The 22,175-nt window shown below is 42.4% G+C and overlaps 2 protein-coding genes across 3 annotated transcripts in view; both read right to left on the bottom strand.

The window, feature by feature from the left end:
- LOC134844053 (UBX domain-containing protein 6-like) overlaps positions 1-22,175 on the bottom strand; it is a 397,957-nt gene that overhangs the window by 28,878 nt on the left and 346,904 nt on the right. The window lies entirely within an intron of this gene.
- Positions 7,135-8,110, bottom strand: LOC134843962 (thioredoxin-related transmembrane protein 1-like). Its single transcript, XM_063860343.1, has one exon. It carries the CDS (start codon positions 8,000-8,002, stop codon positions 7,259-7,261), a length of 744 nt encoding a protein of 247 aa, XP_063716413.1. The 5' UTR covers positions 8,003-8,110; the 3' UTR covers positions 7,135-7,258.

The raw sequence follows: 22,175 nt of genomic DNA, 5'->3' as shown, positions 1-22,175 counted from the left end.
TGATATAGCTCAAAACGAAATATGGTTCAATTACACAATCTTTTAATGACAACAAAATACTAACAGTGCATGAATTATATTAAATGTGCAAGTTAAAAATTAGTTTCAGATCGTTGAATCAAAGACTTTCCTCCAAGTTTCTGAATTCTCTGTTTTCTATAAAAATTTATGCATAAAACAAGACATTTAAAACAAACAACGTTCATTTCTCCAGTCTAAAAAGTAAAATGAAAACTTGTTCTTTAAGAAACAGAGAAGCAAAATTACTGTGTCTTCAAAAACTTCGTGTCTTCCAAAAAAAAATCTCGTTCTGAGCGCATATTGCTAGATTATCACTAGGCTAAATGGGCTCATCTTACCGCAATTTTTTAACCCTTATTTCTATTCCTTTGTAATTTTTATCATAATTCGTATAAAACAAAATGGTAAAATTCGAACTTTCGGTTTTTTGTCTTCTTTTTGTTTATCCATTAACTATTGAGGTCATTCAGACATCGTATAAGATTATCGATAACAGCCTGACCTGAGTGTATGCTCTATATAGAGTTTTGCTAAATCTCCAAAAATTTTCAAAAGAACACCTACAAAAGTTTTTTTCTATTTTTCATTATGATTTTGTTCTTCAAAAATTAACTCTAACTTCTTTGATTAGAGAGTAGACCTTAAGTAGGAGCGCAATTCGCCTTTCGTCTATCCTTCCCAACTTCGTGTACTGAATTGAATGGTTCGATATCAAATGTTTGTAACTAGTTGAAAATAAATTGATGATTGTTGTTTGTTTCGATTTTGGATAAATAAATTTTTCTTCTTTATTTTCGACGGATTTTTTAAATCCTGAGCTTAAATTTGAAAAACTATTTCACTTGAGATCATTCGTGGTAAAGTTATGGGGTTTGAAGAACGCCATTTGGGTCAATTAGGGACACTTAACGCGCAATATATTTCGCGCTATTAACGCGTAAGCGAACATTTAATCCGTCTTATATATCGTTCCAAATTGTTTAAAGGAAGCTTATTTGCCAGAGTTGATTTGTTACTAGGAGCAAAATCTACCACTTTGTACTTTATATGGCGTGTGGGTGGATGATTTTGACAAAACTCAAAGTTTAAAAAAAAATCATTTTAATTTATATTTAATTTTTTCATGTTATTACTGTTCCATAGACCTTAAGAGGGAGTCAGAACATTCAGGGCTTCGCCCTAATGCGAGCAGACTTGTTGTTATATGCAGTTACAATATATGTTCAGAACAATTACATAGAGGCAAAGTTGCACTTCGCATACACAAGCAAAAGTATGACCGATAACGCTACTGGGAAAAACTGAATGAGTAAAACTTTGACTCTACAAATGTTCTTAAGTGACGCACGCCAATTATGCGTCTACAGAATTTCTAAGTGACGCAAGCCAATTAAGATGCAAAAAAAGTATCCGTCAATTAAAAAAAATTACCAAACAACTTGCCTCAATTTATAGAGCGGACGCATTTTAACTAGTATACGAAAAAGTTCATTAAAAACATTCGACCCTGCCCAGCTTCGAACCCTCTTATTTTGGTAATCTTCTCCTTCCCTACCTCTACGCTACAGATACATGATACCTTGAAGCTAAAGTGCTATTTGTAATATAATAATAGTCTGTGTGAATATCCTTAGCATTGACTGTTCTTAATAGTTGGATCAAAATGAACCATTTTGACTTAGGTTGCAAAAAAAAGATTTCATACTATCACACAACTTATGCTTGTGTAAACAGGGTGTAATTGGCGAATAAGCAAATCGAGGGTGCAGCAACTTGAAAAGCTGGAGTAATCTAAGAAAATATCGATATGAAATGAAATAATAATTGATGGGTAAATTGTGTACCAAGGCTTGTCGAAACACTAATTATGGCAAAAAAGAGATTTTCTTCAAACTTCTGCACTAAAAGCTTGATGCAATTTTTAACTGTTCAGTAGCTTATAGCTTAAATACTTGATTCAAAACCATCATATTCATGCAGTGCAACTCAATTTCTTGGTCGCGTCATTTCCTGGCAGCGTTGACTTTGTGTTATTGATTTGCATTGCATGATTTCGATAAATCTGCATTAGTTTTAAGTTTATGTAGCAAAAAAGAGCACGTCGTACGCCAATCAGAATCGAGAAAAGAAACTAATTGGTTCGTTTATTTTATCTCAATTCTGATTGGCTTACGACGAGTCTTATTCATTACATGTCTACTTTTTGACCGCACTCCCAGTTATATGTTTTTTTTATTAATAATTTAATGCGCACTTCAGTTCTATTATTTAAAACCATTTTTAGGCGAAGACACAAACTGCTACATGAAGACACTCAAAGCAACTAAAAGACTATATTCTCTCCCAAAAAGCCTCCCAAAATTCAAGCCGCCGGAACAAAAAATTGATTTGAACTTTTTCTCAACGAAACATTGCGCTTTTACTGTGATCAATTGCGTGATTAAATCTGGATTAGCAACTTCAAGTGAAGAAGAGTTCATTGTACGTTATTGGAACAACAATCACTGACTATTTTCTACCATCAACCCCGATGGATTAAATCATCAAGAAAACTTCAAAATCTCCGCTTTCAGTATCATCAATAAGACGTCAGACGAATCAACAACACGCATCAGATAATGCAAAATGCGCTCGATGAAAGTGCAATTTCAGTAGTATGCGATAGTCTTTTGCAGGAAAAAGTCTACTTCCTGATTATGAGATACCTCTATAAAAGGGATACCTGGGATGCCTAACAAGTGGGGCGCATCAGTGAAAATAGGTTTTAATTTTAAAAAAAACTTAGAAGATTCGGCAACTTTAGCCTGCTTAACACGCTTCATCCTGTCTCATTATATCTCAAATACCAGCAGCAATGAAAGTGCTTCTTATCTCAAATGATTTGAATCCAAAAACAGATACTGAAATGCAGAGAAGATTCGCGAAGGGAGATGCGCGACTCCACTAGTGTAATGAAGCAAACAGACAAACATATTTAATCAGAAAATTAAAGCCAAACAGCAATATGTTCCGAACCTAAGGGTATAAAAAAGACTCAAATTTCCTGTTGCTTTTTTGGTAAAGGGCAATTGATAGATCAAAATACAAGAATGAGTTCAGTCTTCTACACAGAGGCGATGTGGAGCTTTGCATCACTCGCATTACAATTCAAGCGCAGCTATGCAATCTAGCAAATAGATAGTGAGACGGAAATCACAAAATCGAAAAAAAAAGGAAAAAAAAATCCGAAAAACAGTCAAAACATAACCATCAGTATCAAATAAGCTTTTAGTTTTTACCAAGCAGCCACTAAGTAGACAAAATGACAAAAAGTGGATAGACGCTCAATGAGCCGGGGAAAAATGATATATTAAATTGTAGTCATAAAATTTTGACCATAAGTTTTAAAACTTTGATATCTTGCAGCACAAACTACCTGAATTTTCAAAAAAAAAAAAAAATCATTCGTCCTTTGCCTTTGAAGCGACACAAAATAAAGTAACTGAGCCGATAGAACATAAGCCGAACACATTTAGGCCAAAAACGCTTCTAAGAGAAAAAAAGGAAAACCAAAAAATATATATACAACGTCAGAGCTATTAATTTTACAAATCACAGTAAATCATAAAAATTTGCATCTACTATGACAATTGCTGACAGCTCTAGAAAACTCCCCGATGTTACAACTAAGCCGGCATAAACAAGACATTTTCAATTTCATTCAAGCTGAAAAAAGGTCCGGTCGGGACTCAAATTCCAGACCTAGGGCACTAAGGCAACCACGTTACCTCTAAGCCAAATGGAAACAAGCATGGAAGTTGTTAAGGTTCAATAATAAAGCAATTAAGAAAAGCAAGTGAGATTTCTAAGAAAAGTTGTTTACGGGTAAAAGTCTAGTTCCCGATCACAAGACACTTGCTCTCGCAAGTGTAAACAAGTTATCATTCAGCCTGAGAAAAGGGAAATTCAAACCGGTGTTTTTGACTTTTTGAAACCCTATGGGCAACTATTAAAGCATTATTATACCACAATTTCTTTAGGTACCTATAATCCGGCGATATAATCTTAGGTCAGAAAATCCACTCTAAAAGTCAACCATTTTCCTACCAACATAACCTGCCTTTTCAAAAAATATGGTTGCAAATACATAGCTGGTCGCAAGGGTAAAAAATCAGTTTCTTTCAAGCTGTCAAGCAGATTTTGCCAAAAAAAGCCAATTAAGATGCATAAAAAGTATCCGTCAATTAAAAAAAATTACCAAACAACTTGCCTCAATTTATAGAGCGGACGCATTTTAACTAGTATACGAAAAAGTTCATTAAAAACATTCGACCCTGTCCAGCTTCGAACCCTCTTATTTTGGTAATCTTCTCCTTCCCTACCTCTACGCTACAGATACATGATACCTTGAAGCTTAAGTGCTATTTGTAATATAATAATAGTCTGTGTGAATATCCTTAGCATTGACTGTTCTTAATAGTTGGATCAAAATGAACACATTTTGTCGCAAAAATTGCATCGCAAGATTATTTGCGACTTAGGTTGCAAAAAAGAGATTTCATACTATAACACAAACTATGCTTGTGTAAACAGGGTGTAATTGACGAATAAGCAAATCGAGGGTGCAGCAACTTGAAAAGCTGGAGTAATCTAAGAAAATATCGATATGAAATGAAATAATAATTGATGGGTAAATTGTGTACCAAGGCTTGTCGAAACACTAATTATGGCAAAAAAGACATTTTCTTCAAACTTCTGCACTAAAAGCTTGATGCAATTTTTAATTGTTCAGTAGCTTATAGCTTAAATACTTGATTCAAAACCATCAAATTCATGCAGTGCAACTCAATTTCTTGGTCGCGTCATTTCCTGGCAGCGTTGACTTTGGGTTATTGATTTGCATTGCATGATTTCGATAAATCTGCATTAGTTTTAAGTTTATGTAGCAAAAAAGAGCACGTCGTACGCCAATCAGAATCGAGAAAAGAAACTAATTGGTTCGTTTATTTTATCTCAATTCTGATTGGCTTACGACGAGTCTTATTCATTACATGTCTACTTTTTGACCGCACTCCCAGTTATATGTTTTTTTTATTAATAATTTAATGCGCACTTCAGTTCTATTATTTAAAACCATTTTTAGGCGAAGACACAAACTGCTACATGAAGACACTCAAAGCAACTAAAAGACTATATTCTCTCCCAAAAAGCCTCCCAAAATTCAAGCCGCCGGAACAAAAAATTGATTTGAACTTTTTCTCAACGAAACATTGCGCTTTTACTGTGATCAATTGCGTGATTAAATCTGGATTAGCAACTTCAAGTGAAGAAGAGTTCATTGTACGTTATTGGAACAACAATCACTGACTATTTTCTACCATCAACCCCGATGGATTAAATCATCAAGAAAACTTCAAAATCTCCGCTTTCAGTATCATCAATAAGACGTCAGACGAATCAACAACACGCATCAGATAATGCAAAATGCGCTCGATGAAAGTGCAATTTCAGTAGTATGCGATAGTCTTTTGCAGGAAAAGTCTACTTCCTGACTATGAGATACCTCTATAAAAGGGATACCTGGGATACCTAACTCAGGTGCTACACACACAAAGGAGCCCTACAAGTGGGGCGCATCAGTGAAAATGGGTTTTTAAAAAAATTAGAAGATTCAGCGACTTTAGCCTGCTTAACACACTTCATCCTGTCTCATTATTCCTCAAATACCAGCAACAATGAAAGTGCTTCTTATCTCAAATGATTTGAATCCAAAAACAGATACTGAAATGCAGAGGAGATTCGCGAAGGGAGATGCGCGACTCCACTAGTGTAATGAAGCAAACAGACAAACATATTTAATCAGAAAATTAAAGCCAAACAGCAATATGTTCCGAACCTAAGGGTATAAAAAAGACTCAAATTTCCTGTTGCTTTTTTGGTAAAGGGCAATTGATAGATCAAAATACAACAATGAGTTCAGTCTTCTACACAGAGGCGATGTGGAGCTTTGCATCACTTGCGATACAATTCAAGCGCAGCTATGCAAGCTAGCAAATAGCTGGTGAGACGGAAATCACAAAATCGAAAAAAAAATGAAAAAAAAAAATCCGAAAAACAGTCAAAACATAACCATCAGTATCAAATAAGCTTTTAGTTTTCACCAAGCAGCCACTAAGTAGACAAAATGACAAAAAGAGGACAGACGCTCAATGAGCCGGGAAAAAATGATATATTAAATTGTAGTCATAAAAATTTGACGATAAGTTTTAAAACTTTGATATCTTGCAGCACAAACTACCTGAATTTAAAAAAAAAAAATCATTCGTCCTTTGCCTTTGAAGCGACACAAAATAAAGTAACTGAGCCGATAGAACATAAGCCGAACACATTTAGGCCAAAAACGCTTCTAAGAGAAAAAAAGGAAAACCAAAAAATATATATACAACGTCAGAGCTATTAATTTTACAAATCACAGTAAATCATAAAAATTTGCATCTACTATGACAATTGCTGACAGCTCTAGAAAACTCCCCGATGTTACAACTAAGCCGGCATAAACAAGACATTTTCAATTTCATTCAAGCTGAAAAAAGGTCCGGTCGGGACTCAAATTCCAGACCTAGGGCACTAAGGCAACCACGTTACCTCTAAGCCAAATGGAAACAAGCATGGAAGTTGTTAAGGTTCAATAATAAAGCAATTAAGAAAAGCAAGTGAGATTTCTAAGAAAAGTTGTTTACGGGTAAAAGTCTAGTTCCCGATCACAAGACACTTGCTCTCGCAAGTGTAAACAAGTTATCATTCAGCCTGAGAAAAGGGAAATTCAAACCGGTGTTTTTGACTTTTTGAAACCCTATGGGCAACTATTAAAGCATTATTATACCACAATTTCTTTAGGTACCTATAATCCGGCAATATAATCTTATGTCAGAAAATCCACTCTAAAAGTCAACCATTTTCCTACCAATATAACCTGCCTTTTCAAAAAAGATGGTTGCAATTACATAGCTGGTCGCAAGGGTAAAAAATCAGTTTCTTTCAAGCTGTCAAGCAGATTTTGCCTAGATTTTCTGCTCGGAAGATCCCCCCCCCCTAAAAATGACTTATCTGCTGTCTTTAGCTAAAGTAACTGGATAAAAAATCTTAATTTCGAGCTATTCCAACAGCCAAAATATTTACAAAGTAGATACTCATATATAGTAGAAAGATAGAATTGATAGCAGATAAGAACATTCTCTCTGATCACTGAAGTCCATAACTATTTATCCTTTTTCGTGTCGCCGCCAGCAGCGGTGCTTTCGCTTTCAACTTCTTTCCCCACTGCTGTTACAGCTTTTTGCGGAGTACCTCGAGGTGGTTGTTGTCGTTTCGCAGGAAAAATAACTCCGCCTATTCCGACAAGTACGAGTCCCATGATAACTCCAACAACTATAGTTGCCACGACCATACCGACTATAATTAACCACATTGGTACAGAGTACTGGTCAGTTAGAATCTGGACAAGGAATCGCACTGACTCTCCGATTCCAGCCAACGCGCCAGCCACAGTCATAGGCACTGAGTTTGGCTTCAAGTACCACACAACTGGTTCAATTTGTTGCCACTGTTTCTCATTGACAAACTTCTCCAGATTGTCGATCCTTCTTTTCCCTGTGTACTTTCTAAACGATGTTCCTTCTTCATTTATATAGTACAAAGTTGGCAGCTGAGACACCAGAAAGCGAGCCGCCAATCCACTTTCAACAGTTATATCAGCTTTCGCTATTTTGACACCAAGTGAGTCAGACTGCTCGCTAAACTGTTGCCAAATTGGCTCAAAACTACGGCACGCACCGCACCACGGAGCGTAAAACTCAACAAACCAATCACCCTGTAAAACCGCAGTCCAATTACTATCCGTCAATACCTGCATCTCACCTGTACAATGATAACAACTACCGACAATTATAAAGACAATCATGAAAAGATGGTGATCATGCAAAACATGATGAAAACGTTCCATATTGCAAGAAAAATCCGAAGACTTTGCAAATTATACAAAAATAATTTCACTCTATTTCCTAGGCTATTCGTATCCTCGTATTCTGAAGGTGGCTTGATTTTCAAATTCAGAACGGCTCCCGAATTCAGTAACAAGGTAATAATTATCAATAAGTTGGATAGCATAAAGACGTATTACAGACTCTTAAGCAGTTTACATGAAATATCTGAAATAAAATTCTCTGATTTTCTGAAACGTATTAAGAATGACACTTAAATAAGTTAACCCAATTCGAGAAAATTGGATCAAAAGGTAATATTTTTATTTCTCTGGGAAATTCGACATTTAAATTCTACTTTCGATACTAGAAGCCGATCACGTTTTTCGTGAACTTTGCACTTTCGCTGTTCGATAGTGGAGTTCGGCTACCTTTTCACTACGGATATGAACTGCACTTAAAATAATCAACCACTCGACCCATTCCAAAAAGTAATTGTGGTACCTGATTTAGCGTGGAAAACAGAAAAAAACTAAAACACCCGAATACAAACATCCTCGCCATTTTCATTAGTCAGAACAACAATGTTCTGAATACGAGAACACTGGGTGAAATGAGAGGGTCAATTCGACGGTCCGTGCACAGGTTGGATATGCCCATACCAACGCTATATTAATAAATCGGCAAAATTTAATGAATAAATAAAAATAGTCAATTTTAAAGCATCCAGTGAATTCTCAATTAAAATCTACCCTCCTCGATTATATCATAAAATAATAAAGATAAAACCTATGGCAGACATATACAAAACAAACAACAAATGTGGGATGAATCATTGAGGATTGAAAAGAGAGGGGGAATGCGCTAACAGCAAAGGAACAAAGGAGCACCAGAATTGGGAATGCAAAAAACGTAATAAACTGCACAAGACTAGATGGCCCGGCTGACAATCATAGTGGCGTTTCCTCTCATGAGGCACACTGAGAGGCTCTGGAGAAGGCGAACTGGGGCAACGCGAGCGTCACGTGAACCAGAACGTCTGGCATCAGCGAGGATAGCAACTGACTTGAGGGTTTTGATAGCTAAAGCGGACCAACCCCCGAGCGTTTCGACTGCTAACGGGAAAAAACTGATTCCTTGTTCCTCACAGTTTTTCTCGTGTTTCGAAAATTTGCGGTCCTCAGCAACTTCCAGGGACGCCCCGGGGGTCTCCGCCGCACGAGAGAGAAGAGATAACTGCAGCGGGGATGTCACGGTGACGTCGAAAGCAGCTGGGCGACCAGCGCTCCAAGTAGGGATAATAATATCGCCGGGTTTGGACCGTTCTCCAGGGATGAGGTTCCGTTGCTCCTTGATGGGGGCTAAAGAGGCAGCCGAGGTAGCATTGAAAATAATGTCCCGTAGTCTGTCGTGACGGGAGATCCGGCCACCACTCCCCCCACAAGCGACAGCGTGGTCCCCGAGGACGTCCAGAATGCCAGACGGACACGCGGGGCACCTACGAGCAGACGCGAACACAGGAAGACCAAGGCGGTATCTGACAGCAGCTTGGAACTCAGCAGGTAGCAGGTGGAGGCCAAGACCTTTAATGGGGAGTGCGGTAAGCCAAGCGCCGGCGTAAGGCAGAGAGAGCGACTGAAGACGAGCTTGCTCGCGGGAATCGGGAAGAGACGAGAAGAACGCGTTGTAGGTGGCCTTATCGAGTTTCTCTTGGAAAGCTTCTTGAGTAAAACCGGGAGTGTTAACGCTTCCAGACTGTTCACAGAAGTCGTTCGAGGCACGCAGGAACTCCGGCGTATCAGTGATGTCGCATTCGGTAAGAAACGAGACCAAATGAGCTGACTGACACGAAGACCCTAGGAAGGCAGGGATGAGTTGGTCGCGAGCTTGCCGGACGCCAAGTCCGCCATCTTTGATAGGCAGGGAAGACTGGGACCAGGCAAGATCAGGAACAGGTGAGCCAACTATGACAGAAAGAGCATCGCGGAGGAGTTCATCAAAAACTTGCAGGGAAGCTGCGACAGGCTGAGAGGGCGGCTGAGTGCGAAGAGAGTACGTCAGCTTGGGAGCAGCAAGGCAAGTGCGAGTGATGCCAAGTGGGAGCTGGGGGTGATCAAGAAGAGGTAACTTTTCAAGACATTTGGTGGCCTTCGAGATGCGTTTGTCCAGGACTTTAACTGAGAACTCAGTATCACCAATGGGGGCGCCAAGAAGCTCGAAGCCATTAGACGCTGCTCTCGGGATAGAGACGGGGATGGAGGAGAACTCCACAGGGGCCCACAACTCACACTTACTGTGCTTGACTTTGAGGCCGAGATGCAAGCCGTTGGAAGTGATGAGTTCGAGAGCCTTGAGCAAGGAGTCTTCGTCGCCGGCACAAATCCCATCATCAAGGTACCAGCAGTTGAGGGTGAGACCAGGGACAATTCCATATATCATAAATGGAATTGTCTATGTTGGATGTATTTACAAGTTTTTTGCAACCCCTGAGGCGGAGGATTGCACTCCTGAAGAGCAAAATTTATTTTTGATATAGAGTTTACTATCTCCAAAAATCATACGTCCCGTTTTTCGCTTAGTTTCTCTGCTAGTTTCAGGACGGTTTTTGAAGAGCCTGGTGCTGTTCCTCCAAAACACGAAAAAATTAGTGGAACAAAGCTGATGTGTTCCACGTCCAGATTTCTTTGTTGGTATTTTAAAAATTTGACACACTCATGATATTTGTAGGCGTCAGATATAGTTTTTAGGGCTGCATTTAGCATGGGGTTTCAAAATGTTTACCTTCCCAGAGTTCATTTGCCTTGATGACAAGTCGAGCGTCATCTTCAATAGTGGATATTCTGCTGTGAAAGCTTAGGCCGATTGAAATTTCGGCTCTAGTTTACAATCGTGGCATACTTCGTCCAGGAGTGTCGCAAAGTGTCACGAGTTCCGTTATGTCTTAGGTGAGTGTATCCACTTCTGGCGCAGTGTGAAGAATGTGTCAGTGTGAACGGTTGTGCACATGTGCTTGTATGTGGAGTGTTTGGTAGTTCGAATCCATATCTTAGTGTAACATTCGCCCGGAAGATACATATCGACGGAGAATAAAACTAAGTCCTAAGACGACTGGCTAACGTCTAAACAGAGCTTTGCATGCTTTTCACCGTCTCTACCAAGCCAGTACTTTCGGTGGTCTTTCTAACATCGGGTCGACAAAAACGTTACTGCTTTCGGCTTCGGTCAAAACACTCAAATTAACTTAATTACATGCAGAAATAGTGAGCTCATGGCTGGGTCTCAGTATCCCCAGACCACGAGGTCACTCCTAAAAACAGGGCTACTACTACTTATTGAATTATTATTGTTTTTGTTCAGTAGATAAAAATCATCATCTCCATCGAAGATGGATCAACCCTTTCCCCCAACTCCTAGCTTCTCATCTTAGCAGAATGAATTCAGATGTTAATTAAATTCAATTCAGGACATGACAGGGAAGCTAAAAGTTCATATAAGATGATAAAAGTTTCAGTCCTGTGCCATTCTGCCAGATGACACAGCATAACCTTCCCGCGACAGAAAAAAAGAGTGACTAAAGGCCTTATGAACAAAAAAGTGTTGCGACGGAGGGTCAGAATGTTCTAGAATTTTTATTTTTAAAATTTCGATTGGAAGAAGAACATTTCTGAGAAATAGAAAAAAGACGGCCATTTTGAATAAAAAAGATGAAAAACAGAACCACGATAGAGATTGTGAAGAACAGTCGTGCAAGAAAATTACGAAGCCTCTTATCGTGGCAAAAACACACGATAAGGACCTTAGCGACAGATATTTGTGGAGACGGAGGCTTCAGTGGGGGGAAGAGAAATACCACGGAACCCTCCCGGGACACGAAATATAGGAGATAAGAGTGTTATCTCAAGAAAATCACGGGAGCGGAGGCTTGGTCCCCCAGAGACTGTTATATGTAAAGGGACTGTGAAAAACTGACTATAACAGCTGCTGTAATGTCCTAGATCTTAATTAAACACCGATATTATTTGATATTTCAGGACATGAGTAGATAGAAAAAGGAAAGGGTCAATCCATCTCCAATGGATTTAATGTAAAACTGTCACACAAAAACATGTTAAAATAGGTTGTTCGAGCCGTGTTTTTAATGACAACCACGTAGTCTGAGGATCCGAGACTCAGCTATGTGGTTGTGTTCGCATGCAAACGAAAGCTGATCAAAAGTCGTTTGACTGATGGCCTAAAAATGGTAACTTTTTACTTTGCCCTAAACAGACCAGAAAATCAACTGGCAAGGTCGAGACGGTGAAAAACGAGTAGCATTAAGGTAACTGACGCCTGCCAGTCGTTAATAGGTACTTTTTCTACGCTCCGTCGCTGTGTGATATTTGGGCGAATGTTACATAGACGTTTTTATGGCGCTCCTGGGTGGGCCTGTTAAAGGCATGAAACCATCATGATCAGCAAGCGTTTCAGTGACGAACCCTCCGCTCCGGGCGTATGCCCGAGTTAGAGGTCTTAATGACCGTTGTTGTACTAGGGGGAAGGTGCGTACCCTCCATCTAGTGCAATTTAGCTTTTTAACTTAGTTAACACCGAAAATTCCGGGGGCCGGAGGGTTAGGTGGGAAGTCATGAACCCGCTTGTCCCGAGGTCCCCGGACCAAAAACAACTAAAGAGAAAGCGTAAAACCAAACAAAAATAGTGTATAACCAAGAAAAAGCCAAAAATAAATTTATTTAAAAACAAAAAAGTACAAAAAACAGTAAAAAAGTCCAAAAAAGACCAAAAACAGTAAAAAACATAAAGTGACAGTTTATATGTTATTTCCGGACGAGATGTGATCTGACCTTCCTATTTGTTGTTGTTTCAGATTGATTTATATCGTTTCTGATAGAAAGATTGTGTGTTTTGGTGAAGGGTTGGATACCCTCCCTCGAGTGTAATTTGAGTGTTTAAGCACGTTAATGGTAATTTTGCCGGTGGCCGGAGGGTAGAGTGGCAAGCTGATCAACGTGTTCCACACTCAACAGGGACATCAAGGACAACATCCGCAACGACTGTTGGGTATCGTTGAAGCAATTTTAGTATCGTTCGGGTACTATTTCATTAAAACTTAAGTGGTGGGGGGCACGATTGGCGCGGTCCGATTGTACCCTCCATCGATTACAAATTTCCGAGTTAAGGGTCTTAATTCGGATATTTTGGTGCAAAGGAGGGTATAGTACTATTCATTAACGACTATTAATAGATTATTATCCTTATTATATATTACTTATCTCCTCAATTAGATCCAAAAAACACCCAATTTTGTCGAAAATCATCGATTTTCGATCAAACTGTAGACCCCCAAATTTTTGGATATCCGAGCTTTTCCGAACAACAAAAAGCTTTTATATAGGGAGTAGCTACGTAGTTCGATCCCCCTAACTAAAGAAACCGCGTGAGAAAAGACTCAGTAGAAGTTGAAAAAAACCAAAATTTTTCGGTCAAAATTTCGATAATTTTTTGAATTTTGTCAATCTGTTTTGGGGATCGAGTTTTTGAGTTTTTAGAGTTAGAGCAATAAAATTTTTTGCGTTAGGAGCGTGCTAGCACAACGTGCTCGGTTACTAGAGAAATTTTTGGGTAACCTTCCGAGTAGCTCCGTGGATAGAGCTAACGACTTAAGGTTTGGAAAAGGAAGGAATCGGAGGGTCCAAATTTGATAGTTTTTGGCCAAATTTTTGTTTCCAAACCAATTTTGGTCCGGTTTTTTGCATTATTCCAGTGCGGTACAGGGCTACTACGCTCATTTCAAGTATTTTTAGGCACTTTCGACCGGAATTGCGAAAAAGTCTTTCAGATCCTATACAGGTGGTGAAAGAGGCCATTTTGACGAACGCGTTTTTGGCGATTTCTCAAAGACTAGTTATCCGATTGGGATAATTTTGGTACCAAAAGTCGACGTTTTTGACCACTTTTCCGAATCGCAACCGTTTTTGGGTTGATTATTTCGGAAAAGAAAACTTTTTTAGAATTTGTTGGTTCGGAGGGTCCAAATCACGGGCAACCCTCCGAGCGGCAGAAAATTTTATCAAAACATCTTTTTATTCAACTGGGAAGGTTGACCGTGTCAGCCAACCTAGTTTTAAGTCAGGTAGACCGCTTTCAGAGGCTTTAATGCGGTGATATAACCCTTTTTCTTGATTTTGGGGGAACCCTCCGAAGTGACCCTCCGGAGTCAGCTAAACCCTTTAGCAACCCTCCTTAGTGGAAAATTTCCACGAGATCACCCTAAGAAGTTAAAACAGCTCCCCTTAGAGCTCCTAGCTTGTTTTGACGCTTTTTGAAGCGAGGGGGAGAACCTTCTAAGCGAGATCGAAAAATTTGAAAATTTTGGAGGTACCCTCCGAAGTAACCCTCCGGAGCATATTAAGCATCTTATTGACCCTCCTTAGTAAATTTAGGGGGACCCTCCGAGGTAACTTGGGTGATTAGGGTACCCTCCGAAGTAACTTGGGTGATCAAGGTACCCTCCGAGGTAACCCTCCGGAGCGTCTTAAACCTTCCAACGATCTTCCTTGTTAGAGACTTGAGTAAACTTTCGGTGGCAATTTGGGAAACGGATAATATCCATTTAATTAGGATCATATTAGGATATTAGGCGCGCTTATTAGGATCATAAGAACCCATTTTGACCCGGAAATTCGTGATCAACTTTGGGTTCTACATTGGGTGTATTAGAAGTACCCGGACAAAATTTTTTTTTTTTGATTGTGATTTTGGTTGTGTGGTTGCCTTGAGCTACTTAATAGGAAAGTTCGGGCGATCCGGGAACAAATAAAGGAAGACCTCGGTGGGTGTATTAGGCAAATACACACCCACTTGAGAAGAAAAATTGTTCCCTACTCTCGTGCACTTGGAGCAGTCCGAGTGTGGGAGAGCTTTTTCATAGATTTGAAGAATTTTCGATCAGAGGTTGCCTTGAGCTACTTAGTAGGACAGCTCGGGCAATCGCAGGACACCTAAAAGAAGACCTCGGTGGGTGTATTAGGCAGACACACACCCACTTGAGAAGACTGTGTCCTGGGCTTCGTTCTTTCGGATCGTTCCGATTGGGGGAAGTCTTTTTCTTTAAGACTAAGTTTTATTTATCTATTTCTGAATCATCACTGCTTTTTATCAAAGATTGTTTAATTTTAACAAAGCAGTGACTTGATAAATTGTGTGGCGATAAATTTATACTGACAAAAGGTCGCTGTCACCTGTAGGATATTCTTATCTGATTATCGATTGTGTTTTGTGTGTCGATTATATCTTGTGGAAACTTAGTGATACTGTTATACTATACAACCGGGTTGAGTTAGCATTATATCAATACTGGGTAGACCCTGTGTGTAACTTTAGCTGAGTCACTAATTTAGTCGTGAGAGATCTAAGAGACATTTTGATACTGACGGAATCGAGTAGGCAGCGTTAAGTGATTTAACTAAATCTTGTTTGTGGTACGTTTGCATTGCCATCAAATTACGAATACTTTAATTTGTTAAAAACTATGCAGCGCAGGGACTCGCTAGGATCGACTACTAAAATTGCCAGGCTAAGCAAGGGAAGCACGCGGAAGTTTAGAACTAGGCGTAGCCAAACCTCGTTTAGCAGCGCTTCCGACGCGTTTGCTGAAGACGAATCGACTAAAGGTCAACCTGATCTTTCAGTGAGCGAAATGAAACTAAGGAGCGAGAAAAACCTCGATGGCAATCAAAGGCGGAGCGCCGAGGCCGAGCCTGCGAGCGAAACGCTGGTGGATCCCTTTGACGAAGGGGAGCGAACGCTCATTCGACCCGACTTTGAGCCAGATGAGGTCCTCGAACGGGAGGAAGCCGAGAGGACAGAGGAGACCTCGGAGCGTCCCGAGGTCGAACCTCGGGAGGAAGTGTTGTACAGGGGAATGTCCAAATCAGACACTAAGAGCTATAAATGGAGAAAGGAACATTCACATCCGACAAGTGCACACTCATCTTTGGCCAAACAGAGCAACAACGCGATGATGTCGAGTATGAGTCCGGGTGAAGAGCAGACGTTCTCGAAGGCAAAGAAAAGTTGGAAGTCTTTGTACGATGAGCGCGTGACGTCGCTACAAGCCGGAGGTCTATCCTCTAGTTACGGCCAACCGGAAATAACCCATCCGGATGTGAACTTCACACCGTGCCCAAGGAACGACATGAGCAGGGAGGCGTCTTCTGTCTCGCCGACCAGGCCTATGTCAGATGGGATAACGATGGGAGCATCATCAACATTTGACAGACTAATGACGTCAATGCACAAGCAAAAGGGCGGTGCGTCATCGAGTACTAGGCTACAGCCGCAGCTGACCTCGTCTTCTCTGGGGCTAACCCCGCCACTGGGGGCAGCTGGTGACATAAGTGATATGTTCGCTGGTGTGATGAATGGCCTGGATGAATTGAGGCGGGACATGACTAAGAAGATAGATCAAGTTGACGAGAGAGCTCACCATGGTCGAGAGAGTTTGAAAGACGAGCTAACGCACGTGAAGTCGCAGGCGAGGTTTAATCAGGCTCAATTGATTCGTAACGCCGATCAATGCCTGGCTGAGAGCCTGGCACAGGCAAACAAAGAGTCAGAGGAAAGAGAGGCAAGGATGACAAGAGAGATCGAGCGATTATTGAATGATCATGATAATACCTACGCCCAAACGATGACTGGCCTGGAGAAGAGGTTAGACGCCAAATCTGACTTGATGATGCGGAAGCTTGACGCGATCCTGAATGGGAGTAGTTGGCAGGAGCATTCCAACTCAAGGGAGCGCTCAAGCCATGCGAATGTTGGAGATGGTACGGGCAACAGTGCCAGAGCCCAGCAAGGCTCGAGAACGAACTACGAACATAGAAACAAGGAGCGGCCAAGGGCAGCCCCGCAGAGGCCTGGCTGGACGAATCCAGTACCGCCGGAGGCAGATGCCACCCCGGAGACAAGATTGCCAACCGTGCCACAAGTCAGTTCAGTACCAGATCTGACTACAGTCTCGCAAGACACAACGATGTATGCCTCGATGTTTGAGCCTCTGAACAGATCTCTTGAAACATTCATCACCAAGCTCTCGAAGTCAACCGAGAGAGGAGAGAGGTCAAGAAGAACACTGAAAAAGCCGAAGTCATATAAAAACGATTCAGACGGCTGCATTGATACTTGGATAGAAGTGATGAAGTTGCACTTTGAGGAAGAGAATCTCTCCAAGAAACAAGAGTGCAGCGCGCTGACAAGCAACCTGGAGGGTACTGCATTAAATTGTGTAATGGCGAAAAGAGCCAATGAGAGAGACAGCGCTCGCAAGATATTCGACATCCTGCTGAATCGTTTCGGCTCTGGAGTACAAGGGCACCAGGCCATGGTGAAGTTCGAGAAGAGGCGTCAGAGAGATGAATAATCAATAGATAAATTCTTGGACGACCTTGAATTGCTCAGGAGGAGAAGCAACCCGGATGAGAGAATATCCGAGCGAAAATTGGCGATTGCTTCGAAGTTTATGGATGGAGTAAGGAGTGAGGAGCTGAAGACGATGTTGGCCACTCACTTCACCCTGTCGGTTGACCAGGTACCCACGCCCGACGACTTGCGTATGAAGTCACGCGAGTATTTACTCATAAAACCGAGGGCGCAAAACCGTTACAGCAATTATGGCAACTATAGCGGGACAAACACTGGTGCGAATTCCAGTTGGTACAAACCTCGCGATGACATGGACAAGAGGAGGTTGTGCGCGAATTGTGGTTCGATGGACCATCACGTTTCTGCGTGTTCTGCATACAAACAGAACATGAAGGCCATAGGCCACTTTCTCGAGGACGCCGACGCGACCGACGAGGATCATGAGGAGTACGTCAGGGGGCTCATCATGAAATATGGTCCGAGGTGTTTCTTCTGTAATTTGGAGGGACACTTCAAGTCGGATTGTACTCAATTTTGGGACGCAGTAGCGGACGCGAAACATCCCCGCCACGAAGAGGCGCTTTCGGGTGTCAAGGCCAGTCGAGCACGTCTGATGAACGAGGCTGAATCTCGGAGAAAGGAAACGACACCGAGCACCTTTGCGACCAAAAAGGTTAAGACATGGCCTGACGAGGTGGTAGCCTCGAACCTCGAAGCAGAGTCGTCTAGTCCACTCAAGGTGGATTACGGCCTGGCGGCAAGGACAGCGCTGCAGAATGTCAAACAGGACCTTGCCACGAAAGAAGTGGAGCAATGGGTAAGGTCGGAGCTGGAAAGCACAGATCTTCGGGAGAGTCTTAATGTCCTCGGTAAAGCGACAAAAGCAGAAGACAAAGAGGAGCCCAAGAAACAGGGACTAAAACTGAACGTTATATCTGGCAAGACTTTCGGCATGACGAAGGCGGGGACCAAAATAATGTCCATCATCTCAGTCGCAGGGCACCAGGTGGTCAAGAACTTGAGTGAACCATCCGAGATTACGCTAATCCACCTGGACATCTATGCCGACTACCTGAAGGAGAAGGATCCCAAACTGGACTCCAGGGCAGTGCGAGCGCTGCTCACAACGGGAGGTCCGAGGCTGATGAAAGTGGACGGACATTATATCGATGTCCATGGCCCTTACCTGATTCTGATGAATGTGGATGGCATCAATATCTACACGAAAGCTCACATAACTGATGCGAACGATCAGGTTGGCCGGATATACATTGGTCAAGAGGAGCTGAAGGTCAGACGAATCGGACACAACGCGATGCTCGAACAAGATGCGGTGCATATTGGTTGCGAGGCCGATCTGGCCGCACACGTTCTGGACGTGCAAGGCAGACAACTTTCAGTAAAGGGACTGCTAGACACGGGAGCAGTGGTTAGTATCATGCCAGTCAAAACTTGGACCGACATGGGTTTCGAAAGATCGGATCTCATACCGACAAACATCAGGTTGGCAGCTGCAAATCAGGGAGCGATCTATGTCGCCGGACGAACCCCGATCATCTCACTGCAGCTCGGAGGGAGACATCTTTGGATGAGCTTCCTAGTAGTAGAGAATTTGGATGAATCCGACCAGTTCATCCTAGGAAGGGATTTTGTTCGCAACTTTGACGTCACGATTGATCTCAATGACGGATTGATTAGGATCAAGGATCCTGAAAGAAAGTATGAGAAAAGACCCCTCAATAAGATCTTAATTAATCAGGCCAAGGTGCCGATTTTTCTGGATCGAAAAGTTAGATTAAAACCGAACCAAGCCGTAGTAGCGACGTTTAGGATGAGGAACTTGAATGAACTCAGCAATGACAGACAGGTGTGTCTGGTACCAATCCCAAACAGTAAAAGCTCGGCTATTTTAGGAAGAAGCTTCTCACTCACTCAGAGCGGACTGTGTGTGAGTGTGTTATTGAACACAGAAGCAACAACAGTGACAATACAGAGGGGAAAGAAACTTGGCTACGCTTTGCCTCTGAACACAGACTTTCTGAGTGTGGAGAACTTGAAGAAGTTTGATGTAACTAAATGTCCATTACATGCGAACCAAGAATGTATAATGAAAAGAGTAAGCGGTTGAAGCAGTGCTGACCTGGAAGGCACCTAAGACAGATACACAGCTGATGAGTTTTCTGGGATTCGCAAATTATTATCGAGAGTTCATAAAGGGGTATGCTGACAAGATATACCCCATGCAGAGGCTGATGAGAAACAAGGGCAAAAAGTTCACCTGGACTGATGAGGCACAAGTTTCATTTGAAAACATCAAGCGTGAACTTTGCGAGGCACCGGTCCTCGGCATGCCAAAAGAGAAGGGAATGTTCGTGCTGGACACGGATGCATCAGTGGTTGCGATATCGGGCATACTTCACCAGGAGCAGGAGTGGAACGGGAGAACGGTTCTTCGTCCGATAGCCTACGGGAGTAAAGTCCTGAGTGATACTGAAATGAAGTACGGCGCACCAAAAGCGGAGATGTTTGCGGTGATCACTTTCGTGGAAAAATACAGGGCCTACTTGGGGAGTGCTCCCTTCAAGTTACGTGTGGATAATCGTGCCCTTGCCTGGCTGAAAACCTATTCGATGGACCAAAGCTATATTGGTCGTTGGATTGTGCGCCTGGATGGATACCACATGATCATAGAGCACCGTACCGTGACAAGCACCAGAACGCAGATAGCCTCAGTAAAAAGACAGAATTTTATGAGCGCCTCGAGGAGAAGCAGGCTAACCAATCAGAGATCAAAGACGGGTTTTCCTTTCTGGACAAAGAAACCTACGATAAGCTGCCACTTACTAGGTGGTTAGACAAATCAGGACATCCTATACCTGGACACCCTGACCTTCCAGTGGAGACGGCCGCGGAGATAAAGCTTTTAGCCAGAGGCGAACCCGTTCCGTTGGACCTGCTAGTCCGATCCAACTTGGTACAGCAAGAACTGACCAGGCTGGGTATAAACAGCATCGCTTTATTGAATAAGACGGTGAACGTGGCGCCGGACGTCATGGGAAAACTCCGTGACTTGTTGGATAGGGAAGTGAATCGGCATGATCGTGAATGGATGGAGACCATGCAGAGGTTGACTGTCACCGAGAGAACAGAGAAGAGGCCAGTGTCCATTCGCAGCCGAGGCGTTGAACGGGATTGCAGGTCGATCGTCAACCAGCTGGTGACCTCGATGCCGAAAGAAGTATTGTTGAGAACTTCGTTCACTGAATATGGAACATCGAATCAAAACCAAGCTGCTGAGGAAGTCAGGATCAGGTCGAAATCTAGCTTCACGAGGAGAGTGCACTTCACGGATGCAAAAGAGGAATACGAGCCAAGCCCAGATTGTTCGTCCATGGACGAGACAATGTCCGGGGAGTCTGACACCTTCGAGCCAGTCAAGGACGTCTCCTCTGATGAGTCAGACACCTTTGAGCCCGTGCAGGACGACTTGTCCGGGGAGAGGTTGACTAGACCACCTAGGGGCAGAATTTTGTCCGGGGAGTCGGGTTCAAAGCGACCGATGGACAGAGTTTTGTTCGGGGAGTCAAGAAACATCTCAGACAACTTGGAATATGATGTTGAGGAATCAGTCGACTCAAGTGGTGACTCGAGACCCCAGTCCTGGGACAACACGTCTGAAACAGCTTCCAACTCCGATATGTCAGAGATCGCAATCCACTCCTTATTGGTAGACTGGAAGCAGCGTGGGCTGGACCGAGAAACACATCAGGATCCAGACAGGGACAGATACACCTCAGATGAAGAGGGCACTGTGGTAGATAATGCCGCAGACGAGCTCGAGCTGATAGCAGTTTCAAAACGCCCAACCAGATTGCTGCCACATGGTACGGTCGTCCGTACCAATCTGGAACCATCTGTGCAAGAAGCGACGCCTTTGAAAAGGATATGGTGTGTCAAGTTGATGGACGATGCTCATGCTCCGGAGATAATGAGTGGGCAGATGAACGTGGTGAAGACGTATTTGAAAGCCAGGTACAGGCTGTCGGATCTCCTAAGGGCTCAACGAAATGATAGAATGACGAGCAGTCTGAAGAGATGGATTGAGAATGGAGCACCTGACAAGGGAGACTTGGAAGAAGACAGCTACAAAATCCTGAAGCAATTCTACCTGAAGCGAAACGACTTGTTGTACCTGAATAAGGACGGAATCGTTGCATGCAAGCGAAAAGAGGAGGACAAGGTCCTCTATAAATACAATTCAATAGTGTTACCGCAGTTGTACCAGACCGAATTGCTCTTTCGCTCACATGATCAGATGGGCCATCAAGTCGTGGACAAAGTGTATAACAGGATACAAAAACGATTCGAATGGCCGGGATTGAAGAAGGCTTGTGAGAAATGGATAGCCGCATGCCTGTCTTGTCAACAGGCAAAGGATCCCAGGAAACTAAGGTTCCCCCTACAGTCAATAGAATCGTCAGGTTTCAACGAAGTGGTGCAAATTGATCATCAGAAAATCTGCATGACAGCAACGGGCTATAATCAGGTGCTGGTAATGATCGACCATTTTACGAAGTATGCGGAGGCAGCACCCTGCATGACAGCATCGGCAGAAGAAACGTGCGATCATTTGATAAACGTGTGGATAGCAAGGCATGGCTGCCCCATCACGTTCCAATCGGACAATGGCAAAGCATTCGTAGGTGATCTCACGAAAGAGTTAATGAAAAGGTCGCAGGTAGCGCAGGCCCACTCGACCACTTATCACCCGCAAAC

The sequence above is a fragment of the Symsagittifera roscoffensis genome, chromosome 4 (assembly GCF_963678635.1).
Source record: "Symsagittifera roscoffensis chromosome 4, txSymRosc1.1, whole genome shotgun sequence".
Lineage (NCBI taxonomy): Eukaryota > Metazoa > Xenacoelomorpha > Acoela > Convolutidae > Symsagittifera > Symsagittifera roscoffensis.
The sequence above is the reverse complement of the archived record's forward strand: the minus strand, read 5'-3'. Positions and strand labels throughout refer to the sequence as shown.